The sequence below is a fragment of the Corapipo altera genome, unplaced genomic scaffold, assembly GCF_003945725.1.
Source record: "Corapipo altera isolate COAL_440 unplaced genomic scaffold, ASM394572v1 95, whole genome shotgun sequence".
NCBI classification, from domain to species: Eukaryota; Metazoa; Chordata; class Aves; order Passeriformes; family Pipridae; genus Corapipo; species Corapipo altera.
Window position 1 is genome coordinate 2,620,257 of NW_020884947.1, and position 17,916 is coordinate 2,638,172.

The 17,916-nt window shown below is 36.2% G+C and overlaps 1 protein-coding gene across 11 annotated transcripts in view; it reads right to left on the bottom strand.

Annotated features, from left to right (window-relative positions):
- The window catches only part of LOC113956321 (DNA polymerase nu-like), a 107,225-nt gene that overhangs the window by 18,611 nt on the left and 70,698 nt on the right, over positions 1-17,916 (bottom strand). For 8 of the 11 annotated variants that reach the window (XM_027662725.1, XM_027662729.1, XM_027662728.1 and 5 more), the window contains 4 exons: positions 14,316-14,398; positions 10,124-10,255; positions 7,142-7,252; positions 3,548-3,626 (listed from right to left, as the gene is read on the bottom strand). In XM_027662725.1, coding sequence (XP_027518526.1) covers positions 3,548-3,626; positions 7,142-7,252; positions 10,124-10,255; positions 14,316-14,398 — 405 coding nt within the window. Of the gene's footprint in view, positions 1-3,547; positions 3,627-7,141; positions 7,253-10,123; positions 10,256-10,763; positions 10,853-14,315; positions 14,399-17,916 lie in introns of those variants that run through there. The other 3 variants (XM_027662733.1, XR_003530807.1, XM_027662734.1) reach the window with 3 other exon arrangements.

Here is a 17,916-nt window from a genome sequence, read left to right on the forward strand (position 1 = left end):
TTTGTAGACTTGTTAAAATTAATTTGCATGTTGTTGGGATATTATCATCTTTAATGACTTCCTGAGAAGTTCATGTAGCATCAGGTAGACTTTGGGTAACCATCAGTGCAGCTTCAGCTTACAAAATGATAATATGTACAATCATTGCCATAGGGAACAATTCTTCCACAGTTTGCCAGCATCCTTCTTTCTCACCAAGCTTCCATGTGTCTGCCACTGCAGTGATGTTTTAAACACTGAAAAGAACTACAACTGTCCATCTGAGTTCATTGAGTACCTTTACCCTCTCATCAATTCCATAAATCTTTCTTTCAGCTGCTACTGCATGCCTTGATCTCACTTCAGAAGTTTCTTTGCTATCATCTGCCTGCAGGAAACATCATGTGGAGGTTCTGTGGATTGCATCAGACAGGTAAAAGCTGGCACTTGAATAATTTATGTCAGCAGCACATTTTCAGCAAGCAACTTGGCCAGCAGCAGCAGAACAGCATCTTAAGAAAGATCTAGGTAATATGGAAGTCTGAAGAAAATGTGATTACTTGTCAGTGCCACACAAAATGCAGAGATACCAGTAGCCAACTCATACTAATATCAGATCCATATCATATGTGTTGCATTTAATGCTACTTTTCCTGGTTTCTGTAAAATTATTTCCAAGTAACTGATTGATTTTTTACTGTCAAAGCATAACCTGCTAGGCTGGCATTTGAATTAAAAGATGAAGGAACACAAAGAGAAAAATGAGACTGCTAGTTGCCAAAATAGAATTGATCAGTCACAGTGGAATATCCTGTTTCATCAAGAAGGCCTCTCTGATGAAGCCTCATGAAAATGTGACTTGATTACCTTTCCCTGACTTCCAAATGCAGTATCATATGTGCAAATAATAACTGAAAATCTACTAACTGCTAGTCACACGAAAATGAAGTTTCAGATTGTCAGGTCAGAGCTTGCTCACAGCTGAACAGCTTCCAGAGCAGAACAATGAATGCAGTGCTGTGAGTGAAGACTGCAAACTAACACTAAAAACTGTAAGACCTTACCCAGAATTATTTTTTCTTTATTTCCAAGGTAAGGAAGACAAAATGTTGAGCATTAGCCAAAACCTAGCTATGCTTAATAGGATACTGTCTCCCAGTGTAAATGTTCATAAACACTTCTAAAGCCTGTAAAAATGATATTTCCCTTTGATATGCTGTTCAAAGTGAAAATTCTGTTTCCAAAATTAGAAATTCTAATAGGGAAATAAAGATACTTACAAGGGGATGAAGATAGAAGAAAAGATAGTAGTGTGCTATCTTTGGAATGAATATGATCTGATGGGATGATAATAGGAGATTGATTATATTTTCCTTTTGGAAGAGTTACTGTGCATTCCCACTGTTACAACAAGAGCACCGATTATGTACACACTTCCTTTTAACAATATTTTTCAAAGGGTTTCATAAAGGATGTTAGGATCATTATCCTGACTTGACTGATAAGAAAATCAAGAAACAGACTACTGAAAAAATAACTAACTGAATGTCACCTGGCAGGCAAGTGGAAACACAATATTTCAAGTTTCAGTCCCATACTCTTTTGGCAACACCCCACTGATGCTTTCAAATGCCACTGTCCAAACTGGTGAGTGTTCACAGAATTTATAAAGGCATTGATTGTGCTTTTCTGACAAGTCTGGCCATAAGTACCTACTAAATATTACAGCAAGGAGCCATTATTGACTATTAAAATGCTCTCCTCTAGCAAAGCCATTCAGTTGTTAATGGCTGGCAGGAGTTCAAAATTCTTGTTTAAACTAGTCTATCTCTTTGACATGTCCTTGCAGTTTTGATCTTTCCCAGCTGTGACATTTATGATAAGAATAAGTAGGATAGGCAGTGATACTTTGCTGTTGTCTGGTGTAGCCATTCCCCTAAGCTTTCACAAGGAATGTCAACGTGTAAAACTCCAATATTTCCCCATATCTGTTACCTCCTCAGCCATTTGGTGACACTACTTCTTTAAAATAAATAGTTTTGAGAAATAAAAACCCAAACAAAATTTTCTGTTGAGAGAGAAGAAAACATTCATGAGCTTTATCAGACATGACATTTGGCTTTCTCAGACAACAAACAGCCAGTTACTGAACCTAAAGATCTGTGTGCCAGGTAGGAACTGCAGAAGGGAGTATGTTCTTTGCCCTCTCAGCACCTCCACTTGCCTCCCCTACTAAACACTGTTGGCTACTCCTCTATCACTAATCTAACTCGAAGTTTTGCTTGCTACTGATACAGAAATTTTCATCCATGCCACAGCCATCAGATTCTGGTCTCTTCATTCAACTCGGGTATCAAAAAGAATTATAATCAGTGCAGAGAATCTGCTTGAAAATGTAGAATGCAATATGTGATAGTGCATCATCCAACATTTAACACAGAAATGAACCACTGTCTGAATGCAGGCAGGATCTCCACCAAAGAATCATTTCCCATTTCAGATCTCTACTACCAAGAACACTCAACAGTTTTATTTTTGGCATAGGAACGACTCTAACTTTGAATTCAAAAAGTGGAATTTATATGTTTTCAAACATGGATCAAATAAGACAACACCACTGTGTGTAAATTATACACACACACATACACACACACACAGAGTATTTATAGGTTAGATATTACACATAATTGCCAAGTATATTTGGAAGGCCAAACCCTGTTCCTTTGTAACCTAAATACCCACTGAAGTCTTTAACACATGATTGCTACAGCTAAGTTGTTATTACCCCTTCTAGATGACAGAAACACTGATGTTCTGTGCTATCTGCTATCTCTGCTTTTATTTGAACTTCTACTGAACAAATTCATGTGCCACTGGATTGTTTACTACAGCATTACACAAGATGAGAACCCATTTGTTTGGGCTTTTTTTCTGCCTGTTTGACTACAAAGTATCTTTCTATTTCAGCAAATAATAATGGTCCCTGGCTCTCTGCACCATCCCCTCCATCCTTTTTACAGGAAAAGTAGACTTCATTATTTCTGCTAGTGGTGTAAAACTCTTAGGGATGTTCTGTGATCTCCTGCCCAACTCTCAGCAGTCACAGCAGAAGAAAATCATGATGACCAAGTTTTTCTTTAGCAAAGGAAAGCCATCTATACAAGAATAAAAAACGTTCATTTATTTTGCTTGAGTACTGGTTTCCTGATTCCTGTTTTTTTTCCCAGCCCATTGAATGTTCAATTCCCACTGTACAATACCCTCAAAATACAGGAAGGATATGATCAGTGGGCTTGATTTCAAAGATGCGGAACTACCACTGAACTGGATCTGACTGAGTTTAAATGGCCCTGGGGCATTTTATTGCCTTGGGATGGATTTACAGATCCAACCATTAAAGTACAAAGATGTAACTTTAAATGTATAAAACCATCCCACAAGTCTTTGCTTGTTAAAAGATTCAGAGGCATACATGATATTTCTACAGCTGCTTAAAATGCCAGAAATATATTCATTTCAGCCGATTTTGCTTTAAGAACAAACAGTTTTGCAGTCATTCATTACTAACCTGGCTGTTAAAGTGGAAGAAACGACAACAGAGGTAAAAATCTTCACCATGGCCATTTTACAAAGATCAGCTGCAGAGCCTATGAAAGAAAGTGATCTGCTTTTAATTTAAAGCACGCAAAAGGAAAACGTTCTTCTTGGAACTATGGCATAGGAATGAAAAACATCCGAAGATTCTGAATTATCAGAACTTTCAAAACTAGCAGATCCAACTGATGTAATATGTGAAACAGATTATAAGATTAATAAATAACAAACAAAATAATTACATGTTAATTAAAACTAGAAAATAACAATATGAAATTATGTGTAAATTAAAGGTGAATTTGTCAGTCATAGCTATAGGTTGAAAAATTCCTTTTTATAAAAAAAAGTCTGAAATTATCTAAGTTTGAATTAAAATTTATCTATAAATCCATTCAAATTTATTGTCACAAAAGGTCACAACATTGCTTCAGTGCTGCATTTCAATTTGGAACCTTAATTTTGTACTTTTTCATATTTCCATGTGTATTTGATGTATATTCATATATTCATTACATTACAGTGTTAAGAGCAGTGGTGCATAAAACAGTGTCATGGTACATAATAGATAACACATTTCTGGTGATCAAGAGGCAGAATGATTCTCCAGGCCTGCAGTTTGGTGAAAGGCTCTGTTCTGAACCATATACTTGACATAAAAGATTTATCAGATAAAATACAGAAACAATCCTTTAGGTAAGGATTGGAAGCCATAATCTTCTTTGTCCCATCAGATATCCTAAATGTCCTAGACTGCACCCTGTAACCTTCTCGCACCCCGTAACTCAACGAATTTTGAATTCTTTCTTCCAAATGGTTCAACTTTCAGAGTAGGGATAAGGAACAGCCAGGTAGGTAAGTTGTAAGGGTACTGTGCTGGGAGATAATCATAGAATCATAGGATACCCCCAGTCAGAAGGGACCTATAAGGATCATCGAGTCCAACTCCCTGCTCCTTGCAGGACACTAAATCTGAACCATATGTCCAAGAGCACCATCCAGACACTCCTTGAACTCTGACAGGCTTGGTGCCATGACCACTTCCCTGGGGCTGGCCCTTCTGGCTAAGGGAGAATGTCTAAGAGAACGAGGACTCAGACTTACAGCTCTTCTTCCTCCACAGTTTTCTGTGACAAACTGCCTCCTCTGAATCCTGTGCTAAGACTGTTTTGGTCATTGACTGTATCAAGTGCAGACCTATGGCTGAGAGATGGCAATGTCTGACTGCAAGTTTAGCCTCAAATACCTGTCTTGTTTTCCTGTTCAAATGATGTGTCAAATTGATTCAATACATCACAAAAAGGGACACATTGGTATAAAAGGTAGCAAAGGATGTTTCAGTAAAGGTCAGGTAACTTAGTGATCATGAGAATAAAACTGTGTAATTGAGTATTTAGTCCATCACAATACATATGTTCTATATATATTCTTAATGAAAAAATGTAAAGTAATAAAATACAAAAGAATTCTCAAAATCATTTTTTCTGAGAGATGATCTTTAGAGATAAGCTATTTTAAATTTTTAAAAAGAAAATAATTATATCCTTCTGGTTGATTTTGTCACAACTATAAATAAATAATAAAAGATAAAATGAATGGTTTGCTCTATGTGGATAGGTAGAGCTGAATTATAACTGAAGAATATTATGCTGTACATTGGTGAAAACTATTGAACTGGAAATATTCAAAAAGAGAAAAAATGAAAGAAGTGTGAGAAACCCAGTTGCAGTAAGTAAAAGGTGGGGCTCTACATTCCTCTCAATATTGTCATGCATCAGAAGAAGTCTTCTGCTACCAGTTGCTGCTACGATAACCAAAATGCAAACTACTTAAATTAATCAGACTATAGGTATAACTATAGAACACATAAATTAAATGTAGTTTAGTTCACTAACTATGATAAAAGGTTTTAATACAATTTATTAAGTTTTTACATTCCTAAAGTATTATCTCGTGGCTGAAATCCTGAAATTAAAAAATCATTGTAGTCTAGAATGAAATTTTTTATAAAATTTGGGAATACCAAATATTTTAGAGTTTTTCATCCTTGTTTTATCACACCTTACAATATCAAATGTTTTGAGTAACAACCACATTATTTTTCATCAGATTTGTCCAACAGTGAACTATGACAATATTATCGTAGGTACTTAGGAATGAGTGTTTGGTAGACAGTCCTGTGACAGCTTTGCCTCAGCTCCAGCTCTTGGGACAGATGGACAGAGCAAGTGCTGCTCAGAGGGCCGTGTTTCTTTATTAATGGTGCACTGTAAGCTCAGCAGGACTTGCTGTGTTGGCTCAAGCATCGTGCCTTCACCTGGAGGGGCTCCATCCAGCTGGATGGGAGCAGCTAAACTGAGCACGAGGCTCTGGAGAAGGCTGGACAGGTATGCCCATAAACCTTTGCTGCAGATCTTACAAGGACATTTTAAAATTCTACAGGTGGGGGCCTCTTACAGCAAGGCACTGTCACTCGAGCACAACTATTACTCAAGCAAGGGGTATATATTAGAATTCTAGATCTGTGGGCGTCCTTGCAGAGACAGTACTGAAAGTCAGTTACAAATTATAAGGATTGTCAAACATGACATAAATACTTACGTCATTTTAAACACGAAACATTAAAATGAATAATATTTGGAGAGATAAAAACAAAACCTAGCACACAATCCTTTCAAAAGGAAAATTCAAATCACTTTATAAGGAGCACTCCATCACCATGTCTAGAAAGCACTTTTCACCTGCCTGTAAATTGTACACTTCCAACATAACTTAAGGAAAACCCTGTCAGCATCACCAATTAGAAAGTAATTCTTCCAAGGGATAGCTTAGTAGGAAGCATCTCAGTCTGGGACTGGAAGCTCAGGTTGTTTTTTCCCCTTGGGTAGCTAAATTCTGTACACAACTGAACCCCAAGTGATTTAAACAGAGTATATTAATGCATCAGATTAACTAGCATGTAAGCACTTACTGCTGATTTCTACATTTTCAATCTATATGGTAAATTGGCAAGGTTTTTCTGTGAAAAAACATCTTTTTTCTTGCCCTTCACAGAATTAAGTTTGAATGTTTCTTACAACGAACGAGTTGGGTTTCAAAACAAATACTAACAACACACAACTCTTGTAATGTTTTATATTTCTTAAACCAGAGCTATCTGGCAAAATAAAAGCTAGAATCTGTAAGCAGCGTAATTACAGAAACCCTTCTGGAATAACAAACTAGGAAAACCAGAAAGGAAAATGTTTAAATACAACAATGCATCAGAAGAACTGAATTCCAGATATTCTCTCTATACACAGTATGCATTATTTAACCACCACAGAGCACTCCAATGTATCAAAACATTTATCCTGTTGTTGTTGTTATTATTGTTGTTGTTTACCAGCAATTTCCAAGATAGTCAGATGACATAATTTTAACTTCTCTTTCATGGTAAAACCTCACACTTCCTCCAGCAGACTACTAGAATTTTCATTCTTCTGAGATTACCAGAATTGTTGCCCACTAAAGCCAAGCAGAGATAAAGAGACAGGTAGATAAGCAGGAAGGTAGGTGGGTGGGTCTTTACCTTGAACAACAAAATTGACAGCCTGCCTCTCTGCCTGAGTGCGCAGTTTGTAATCCTGGGCATTGATGTTGGCCAGGGGTCTTTTACGTCCCATTATGGAAACCACATAACCTGGTAGGATTTAAATAGAAATCAGTATTCTTAGAGTGATTAAATTTCAAACGTTCTTTTTGAAGATAATATAGATATTTGTAATTATGTGCTGCCCGAGTCAATTTTTGTACTCTGAAAACAGACCTTATTTAAACTTTAAATGCTTATTGTATTTGGGATTTAATAATTATTTCACTCAGAGAATTGGTACATGTTATACAAGGAAAACTTCTGCTCATTAAAGCTGTATTTTCATTAGGAATGTCTACTGATAAACCACCAAACTCTCTCTGTGGGAGATGAACCTATAAATACCTAGCAGAATTAGCTATCTATTAGCAGCCATAATTAGAGCTTTTCATGCAATGAGTAGTTTACTTGGGAATAGTAAAGAAAAATCAATTTGTAAAGTAATTAAATCAGTAATGAATATATTCCAAAAATATAAAATAGTTTTTGGGGAAAAAAAACAAAATTATATCTTTTTTTTTCCATTTTCTTTATGTGGCATTTCTGTGTTTCTTTTACAGCCAAACTTTCTTAACTTTAGTGTGGTGGGGATTTTTAGTTTAAAAGAAACATATGAAAACACAGTTAAAATTTTACATTAGGACTAATGATGTATTGTGCTAAAGAAACTACTTGGGAGGGCAAGAGAGAAGAGTTGAGAAGGAAAAGAGACATGAGGATGCTCTTGTCAAAAGAACACATACAAAAACTTAGCTTATCTTCAAAACTAAACTTCTTATTTTAAGAAAAATTAAAAGATCATCCACGTGAAAAATAAATCTTTAAAAAAATATTCTGCTATAGTTCTGATCCCCTTGATTACCCATGAATTGTCATTATATGGAAGTTCAGTCTGCCACGGCTTCATTTCCTCTGTGGCAACCAAGCCATGCAAGCACAAGTGGTAAGGAGACCTCTTCAAAGAAAAGGTATAACCTTACCATGAACAACACACACTCAGGCTTATGTGAAGAGGAAGAAGATGGTTCTGTTGAATTAATACTGCTTTCTGTGAATTAGTATATGCTGATACCAAAAGTACCAGTTTTGGAGCAAGGAACTCAATTATCTGGGGGTTAGGATATTCTTTGGCAAATCAGTCTTTCCAGTTTAACTAAGATTTTCCACAAAGAACAGTATTTAAAGATGGAACTGTTGAAATATTATATTCTCAGGTAAAAATAGATTTGCTGTAATCTCCTTATTCCCATGAGGTGTGACTCCACAACAGAATCGTCCCTGCAATACTCATAACTGATCAGCATCCCCAGACAAATACCATCATTCATGTAACAGTGGCAGAGGATGTGTCTGGGGTCAATGATTAATCTGCAAATACATATCTGAATGAGGTCTTAAAGGAGTCTTTTTAATATGCCAACAATTTCATTAAAAAACAACAGCAATATAGTAATAAATACAATAACAAATATCTTCATCAAAAATAATTATTTATAAGCTTATCATGTCTATATGGAATATCAGACATTCATAACACCTAAATAATATTAGTTGGGTGGATGCTGCTCACCTTTGAACTGCAGATAAAGAAAAATTACCTTAATATGACCTCACTAGGTTGGAATGTTTTTGTTGGAAAGCTAGAATCTGAGGTGGATTAACAAGAAAAATATTAAATAATGCTGATGTGCTGCAGATTTTTAGAGGTTGTACAACCTAAAGAGGTTGCTCTTCTACCATTAATGGTTTAAAAAATGTTTGATAGACAGCAGTGCAAGGAGGAGTAAGAATTAATTAGACAAATGTGCCTTGACATTAGAACATCAGTCATGACACTCTTATCTACCGAACTTATAAACCAGATTCTCTACCACAGAAGTTCGTTTATTGAAATGCATTCATTTTTAAGAAAAGAATGCTGCTATTTTAAGTAGATCATAAATATATAACAAATGTGTAATACTGTGTAGTATTTTACTAGGTATGTTATGTTGGGCTCAATTCTAGCTGAAAATATATTGTTCAGTAGCTTCACTTTTCTTGACTAACATTAATGAATGAAGGAACACAACTGCGTGACACAATGACAGCTCATGCTTCCAGCAGATTTGTAGGCCTTACAAAGTACAAAAAAGGAATACTACCCATTTTCATGACCAGAAGTCAATTACATGTTTCTATCATGACATACAATGGTGGGTAATATTATATTGTAAATTTACTATTTATTTCTACAAAATGTCTTAGTACTGCGTGCCCTTTTAAGAAACAAAAGAACTCAATTTTGACAGTTCTGCTAATTAGCTTTTAAAAGACAATATTTCAAGCAGCTATGTTTTCTCTCCTCAAATTACTGCACTCCTAGGATTCACTAAATATAAATGAATATGTAGACTAACAACAAATTTGATGCAAGAAGAGTTTGCAGCTGCTGGCTCCAAGAAGCACTCTGCACACATCTGTCATCACAGCTACCACCTGAACTTCAAGCACATAAATTCTGACTGATGCAAATAAAAAATAAGTTTTAAAAAATTGGCTGTGTAATTGGCTGAGCTTCCACGGTCCAGCAGCCATGTAGCCTATTTATTAAGTAAAAGATTCCCTGGGCTTCTTTGTGTTAGAGTACATCATATGTCAAAATGACGCAGTGTAACTTGACATTAAGTAGGGTTCACTCTGAGAACAGATGTCTTACTCTGTTAGCATCTTTCTGAGAAAAGGCAGACAGGTTTAAGCAGCTCCTCTTAGGGTTAAAAAAAGAAACAAAACCCCAAACCCAATTCACCAAGAAATGATCTTCCATCTTTTTTTATTGTATTACAACTATCAGAATTTGGGTTGAGCTGAATGTTTGTCTTCACCACTGTCAAACAGTGCTGATCAGTACATACAATGTGGTCACAGACTTTGGATTACCTTTATTTCGGCATTGCTCAATGGTTTTCTTCGTAAATTCATGCACTTTCTTGTATTTTTGCATAAAACTCTCTATAAATTGACTGGCTTGAAGAGGAGTAATTCCCAAGCAGTCAGCAAGACGTTCTTTACCTGATGGTAGAGAAATTATCTTTATTATGCAATAAAGCAGAACAGAAATCCACTATATACAATAGCACTGTTCCATGTACAATTACTGGAATTAACTTTACTCAGCTCTCTCTGTGAAAGAGGATGGATCTGATATACTACAATCACATGTCAACAAAATAAATGTTTAACTCTCAGCTTGAATGTTTTACTGAAGTTACTGGACTAAGTATATAATTAATAAGAAGTATACCAGAATTATGTCATTAAGAAATTCCTAGTTAAAATTTATACCTATAATGTGGTTGAAATCTTTTGTTCACAGAATAACTCTGTGAAGCTTTAAGTATCATTTTATTAATTCAGAGTAGAAATCTGAAAACTCTGAAGAGCAGATAAAGACAGGAAATCAATTTTAAACAAACACAAATATAAATGAAGATCTAAAAAGGAATTGAGATGTGTGAGGTTGAGTTTAGCTAGAAGCTTTAGAGTTGGTGTCGAAATCACAAAAACTTAACTGCTGAAGCAATCAGATCAAATAGCCTGAATTTAGAAAGGCTGTTAGGAGACTGAGTCCCACAGATTTCAAACAGGCTTCTCAATGTCTGTAAAAATCTGTGTCCAAGTTTTGAGATAAAAGGGTAGAAAAAAGAAAAGAAAAATCAGAAAAAAGTGTTTCAACAGAGAGAGAAAGGAATAATAGCTTTTGGACAGAATATAGGTACACAAGATATATTACGCTGGACCTAAAAGCACTTATAAAAATGTGGAAAAAACCTGAAGACAGTTTTTCAGAGTGTGAAAATATAAACTAAGAGCTACAGTTGAAACACATTTATAAACTAAACAGTTCCAGCAAAAATAAAACATACATCAACATTAGTCATATGAAGTTTGAAAGACAGATATATTTGTGTCAGCTGCACAGCAACACAGAACCAGCCCCGTGTCTGCAAAGAACATAAGCTGAGAGGTGACATCTCAAGGCACGAAAGGCACAGAATAGTCCTTGTCACGGTAATACTGTCAAGAAAAATTATCTAGCACTTTTAAAAGAGAGAGGATTTCAGCCACCTAAATGCCATCACTGTCAGTCCGATGTGCATTTCAGAATAATTCTGTAGCATTTTGTTCTCAGTCATGCCAGGATCTGCATTGAGCTGCAGGAACACCAGTCTGGACAAGGGACTAGAGGAAGACATTCACAAGACATCCAGGATGACACTTGCTGAGCTATTATAGGTCTGTACTTTTTTTTTTTTTTTTGACATCTAACTAATTTGGGTTTTCTTCCTGGGTTAGCAAATGATAAATTTATCTGCTAAAGCACATATTGCTAACAGCTAGAAGACTTCTGTAGCTTCCTTAGAGAACTGTAACATCTAAGTTTGTCCATGTTATCCATTTAAAGAACTATTAATATAGAGAACAAAGTATTGCATAAAATACTAGGAAAATTAAGGCACAAAATTAGCAAGGACGTCTGAAAGGTCCCAGGGAAATACAGTTCCTGGGAAGCAAAAAGAGGTGAAGGTACAGCCACATAATTGTGTCAGATCATGTTCCACAACACAGGAGCATAGGCCATGCCAAGTAAAGCCCAGGAGTGGACTAAAGCTTCCCTGAGCACTCTCCTTGAGTTATCTATGCCAGGGGAATTATTAGTAGTAGCCTGTGATTTTTAGTGTTCTCCATTCTGTAATACCATCTTTCAAAATTGAAAATAGCATTAGTTTTCATTTAAACACTTTGACATCCCTCTGTGTCAATTTAGGGCATTGAACTGAATGAATTCCTTATTTTACAGATGTTTAAGTTCTCCATGTTTTAGTTTTACAAGATGACTGAGGCAGAAGCACGTGAATTGAACTGCTCCAAATCAAGCAAAAGTATTCATAGAATATCCTGAGTTGGAAGGGACCCACAAGGATCATCAAGACCAATTCCTGGTCCAACACAGGGCACTCCAAGAATTGCATCATGTGCCTGAGAGTATAATCCAAACAATTCTTGAACTCTGTCAGGCTTGGTGCTGTGACCACTGTTCTGGGGAGCCTGTTCCCACACCCACCCACCCACCCTCTGGGGAAAGAACCTTTTCCTAATAACAAACCTTCTTTCTTTATTATCCTCCAGAATTACAGAAAAGACCTTGAAAACATAAACCAAGGATAACCTAAAGCTAAGAAAACAAAACCAAAAACAATACTATTTACTACATGACAAGTTTTCATTAACTCCTGTAAGCATAATAGAGGCAAGATCCTCGGGAATGTTTATGTAGTTTTTAATCCTAAAAGAAGTATTATTCACACTCTTCAGTTGTATCAAAATGTCTTCTTAATGAAAAGTGAGCCATCTTTTGAAGGGAGACAAACTGTGAATGGAATTCAGTCCATCAATTTCAGGTATCTAACAATTACTTTTCGTCAGCCCAGTTTCCATCTAAGTAGTTTAATGATATCATTTCATGTCTTAATTAGGAACTGATCACACAGCTAATGAACTGGAAACATCTTATTATCTTTGAGGTGCTTCAACTGCCCTCGTTTGAGAGAGAGGGACACAAAGTAAGTGAGTAAAGGAGATACTTAAATCTTAAGTGCTGCTGCACCAAAATGTTCAGTGGCTGTTTCAGAGCAAGCAAGGGAGTGCCAATACTGTGCTTAAATCTAATCCTGGAAGTTCTCTATAGCATGAGTAGATAGACAAAGGCTTCACTGAGAGAGGCTCTAGCCCCAGTAACTGAGGCATTTCTGATTATATACAGAACTACAGGGCATTCAACTGGTGGTGATTCAGTCTGATTACATCTGGTATCTGCTGTTCCACCCACAGTGAAGGGGATAGGAAATGTGCAGCATGTGCATGGAACAAGGGGCAGGAGTGCTATTGCTTGCATTTTGTAAAATAACCCTGTGATGAAACCATTCAAGCTGGAAATGGGAGTCTGAATTTACATTGCAGGAAACAAGCGCTGGGCTTTTTTTAATGCAGATTTTAAACACAGATGTTTAAAATTAAATACAGCTTAATGTAAAAATCCAGGTGCGTGTGTATATATATATATTTAGTCTTATATGTGTGTATATAACCCACACACACCCCTATACACACAAAAGAGATATTCTGGAGAGCTCAATTTGAAGTGTTTTTCTTCCCTTCCCAGTTGAATGCCATAAACAATAAATTGAATGCCCTGGCCAATTCTGCCTTTGGTTCAAGGACTACTGGTGACTCAGTGCAAAAGATGGTTTAGAAAGCATCTCAGGAACCTGAGATGCAGCATTAAGTGTTTACAAGTTACATATAGCCTGCAGCCCAGGACTCTCATTTACTAAATGAGTTTTTCAAGTACTCATCTTCTGTAGAGCTTTTGGATTTCTCCAGAAGACCTACATAAAGTTTAGTCAGCTGTTCACTAAATCCAATTCACAACAGCTTGTAGGCTGATGATATACAAACATCTGTCTCCCCAGAAAAGGTAATTCTAACCATGTGTGAAGCATTAGGAGAGTTGGGCCAAATTTAAGAAATGGTAGGCAGTTTTGGAAAGTACATCGAACATCTTGACTTAACTGGGACCTGGGCTGGACTTAGGCAGGATGGGGAACAGTGGATTTTGGCAAATTTTCTGGATGGTAAAGAAATGGCAGTAAACATTAAGACTCAAAGTAAGGAAACACTTTTACACTGTGAGGATGACCAAGCACTGGCACAGGTTGTCCAGGGAGGCCTTTCTCCAGCATTGAAGGCATTGAAAAGCCATCTGGACACAATTCTCATCTCTATCTATATACTGAGAGAATGCAAAGTACACTCAAAATTAAACTCATTTTAGATAAAGCAAATTATTCAGTTACATCAGTAGCAAATAAATACAAAATCAGATAATCTTTGTATATGGCAATTTGATAATTTTGATACTGGGTAGATAATTTAATAATCCTTGATAAAAATAAAAAGGTAATACCCTGACAAACTTTTATTTATCTTTAGCAATTCAGTCCACTTATATAAATTACAAATAAAGTATAAACTTATTGCAGCTGGGGTTTTTTTGCTAAAAAATGCCTACCTGCTCCATAAACCACTGAGTAAACTATACGCTTTGCTTGCTCTCTATCAGCATGTTTCACTTCTTCACTTGGAATACCTTTCCTAAACAAACAAACAAAAATCACACATTGTCAATTAAAAGTAATTTGTTATCCATGCAGAAAATTTATTTAAAGTCAATAATCATTTAATAACTACAAAATTGTAAGATGTGAACAGAAGCACTTAAAGGCTTTTGTTGTCAGCCAGGAATGCACAACTTCTATACAAATTTTGGTGGTGACAGTCCATAGTAAATGAAAATATTTATTTTAATCCTAATCTTCTCCTTTCCTTTTCAATCAAATTCTTGGCTAGGAAAAATCCTACTACTATATTATTAGTTCTTCAGATTGAGGAGAATTTAATATTGACCCATGAGAAAAATTAGATATTTCCAGCAACAGCATTTCTTTAAGATGTGAGAGTCTACAGACTCAAAGCAGAAGTCTGACCTAAAGCTGGTTTTAAAAAGGCTATTATTAGGGCTTCACTAACAGGAATATCCAACCTTTCATCAAGAAATGACTGATAGAAGCATGCACTGAATCTCTCCATATGCCTTACAGAGCTCCACAATGGCGGGGCTTCACAGAACAGCAGCACTGACTGTTTCTGAACCAGAGAGTGTAGTTACATCACTCCCAGCAAAGTATCATCCTGCCCAGTTCCCCTTCACTGATGTAAACAGTCCTATGAAGGGCTACTGGATTTAGCAATGTGAAAAATAAAAAGCTGTGACTCCACAATCAAGTGTGTGCTACCTTATCCAAATGCAGCTTCAGAAAGGATGCTGACACTATTGACAACTGAAAGCACTGAAGAATATTGATCACTTGGTTTAAAGGGAAGCGTATTGAGGGAAATCTCGATCATCTACTCACACTCTGAAAACAAATATCTACACAAATTGTATTTGGAACATGAGAGATGAATTGTTATCAGAGATATCTGATGACACCTGTACCCTTTGGGAATAAGATTCCTCATGAGCCTGTTCATTACAATTTGGTTGTATTTTTAAAACCAAAGTTTGCTGTGGTTTGTTATGAGGGGTTTTTGCCGTGATAGATGCTTTGTTGTGAAAGTTTTGGCTGAAGTGCTTTGAGAAAATGTAGGTGTATTCTTGTGTATCTTCTTGAAGGAGAGTCTTTCACCATTATTATAATAGTCAAACACCTATTTTTGCTTACTTGGGCCATATACTGATTTTAGTCTGTGCTTAGTGCTGGTATAATCAGGCATTCTGAATGTTAAACAGGCAGGCTTTGAGTGCAATCAGATTTAAGAAAGTCCTTAGGGCAGTACAGATTTTTTTGAAGAAGAAAAATAAAATTGAACATAGTTTCAAACCTTCATCAGGCAAATAGTCTTCAGTTTTGTAGAAGCTCACATTGCTCCTTTGAATGTTACTAATTGCTCAAAGGTAAAATGGACTTCGCACTGCTCAGTTTAGCTAAGAAACATGAGCAACTGGATAATTTAATACAGGGTTTTCCATATGTAATGAAGATTATTCCCACTTAAGTCAATCATTCTGCTTTGGGATTCTTATAATTTATTTGCTTAGTTATGCCAGGTCAAAAGTTCATGGATCTTTTGAACAAAGTAGGTTGAGATTCCCAAGTGTACCTGAGTAAGAGGACAAAGTGGCAATTGGAGCTAATAAGTGTAGAATTAGGAAACTAGACATCATTAAGGATTTCCTGAAACAATCTCCAGCAGAAAGACTTCAGGAATCAAAGAACCTGGCAGAAAACTATATAGACACTTGAGAAAGCATTTATCCAGAACCAGGAGAGAAAAAAGAATCTGGTAAGAGAGCTAATCTTACCTAAGGACCTTTCTGAGATGCAGAACCAAGACTGAAGAATGCTGAAACCAGGGAAACCATGCAAAATGTAATACTGCTTTCCTAGTACTGCATAATTTGATTTGCCTGGAAAAGGCAAGAAATAGGAAAACAGCAACAGAATTTACTTGCAGATTTACTGAAGTCAGAGGCTAGAGAAAACTGAGAGGCACTGAATATGTCAGCTGCTCACTTCTCTGAAAAAGGGCTACAACAGAAAGAACACAGTGGGTAAGAAGTCATGTAGAGAAAAAAGTTTCTGTAGGGAAACAAAATTCTCAGATCACAGTACTGAGGAAGACACAAGGTGAGACTTGCTGGGAGGGACTGGTGATACTAGAGAAATTTTAACAGTGAAAGATGACACTAGAACTCAATTATGTGCACAATGAGAACTGCTGCCAGGATTTTGAGGATGATTATGCATTATCCAGACTTCAGCTTGAAAGGGCTGACTGGGAAAAACAAATAGTCTTATTGTTATAATCATGATCGGCAGTGTCAGCAATAAGAATAAAACCTTGCCTAACACAATTATCAGTGCAGATGTACATGCATCACGTACTCATGGCAACCCAACAGTCACTTTGCATTTCCTGGTCTGTGGTTAATCACGAAACATTGGGAAGAAATTAAAATTTCAGAGCTTTGTGTCAAATATTTCTTTTAATATAATGTTAAAACCAAAATGGTCAGTCAACACCTCCTAGTGTGTCAGTGGGAAATGTGAGCACTGGGCAGAGAGGCATCACATCCATCAAACTGAGTATTTGCAAATTCATGTACCACATGCAAGAACACATAATAATAAAGTAGGAAATTGCTATATAAATCAAAACTGCTTGAGCAAACAGAAGTCATTAATCAAAACTATTCATTCTTTTTCCTAATAAATGCTTTTTTTCTGCTTGTATTGACAATGATTGGTTTCTACTCAAATGTTTGATTCGTTCTGTAATACAGAGCAGCATTCCTGCAGTTTGAGTTAAAGGATATTTATTCCTTTGAAAAACAAAATTAAAGGGGAGGTGTGTAATTTCTCAGAATTGCAGCAGCCATGTTAGAAATCCCTAGTGGGCTTTCTGCTTCATCCTGTTTCCTCAACAAAATAATTTATGTTTGTTACAATTAATTTGTTTTAAATGGGTACTGTGAGAACCTATTTCAAGATAAAACTTTTCTTTTGTCTTTGGACTCATGGAACACCATAATGTTGAAAAGAAGACATTACTACCTGCTTATTTGTATAAGAAATTTTTAAGCAAGCCATCCAATGCATGAAAATACTCAGTGCTGAATTAAGGTAGGATGTAAAATAGATCTTTAATGGAAATGTATTTTTTTTTAATAAATTTGAATCTGGAAAAGGAAGGTGAATGGGCATAAAGCAGTCTCAGATGCTGGGCAGTGGCACTGAGGCAGTGATTCCAGCTCACACAGCACTGTGTGGGCACCTGGAGAAAGAATGTTATTGCAATGTTATAGAAACTGCTGCAGGAAAAAAGCTCAAGCGGAAAAAGAATTTGCTTCAGATTTTGTTGTGGAAATAGCACAATTCCTGAAGCCCTGCAAGAAATAAATACGCAGTTACCAGCTCTAGCATGAAGTGTATTTTTCCATTTTATGACATCGTTCTCATTACTCGTTCCCACATATGCTGGGAAAAGTTCAAGACCATAATCAATATTTTCACCATCTTCAAATCTCCAAATGTGCAGTACTTCACCTC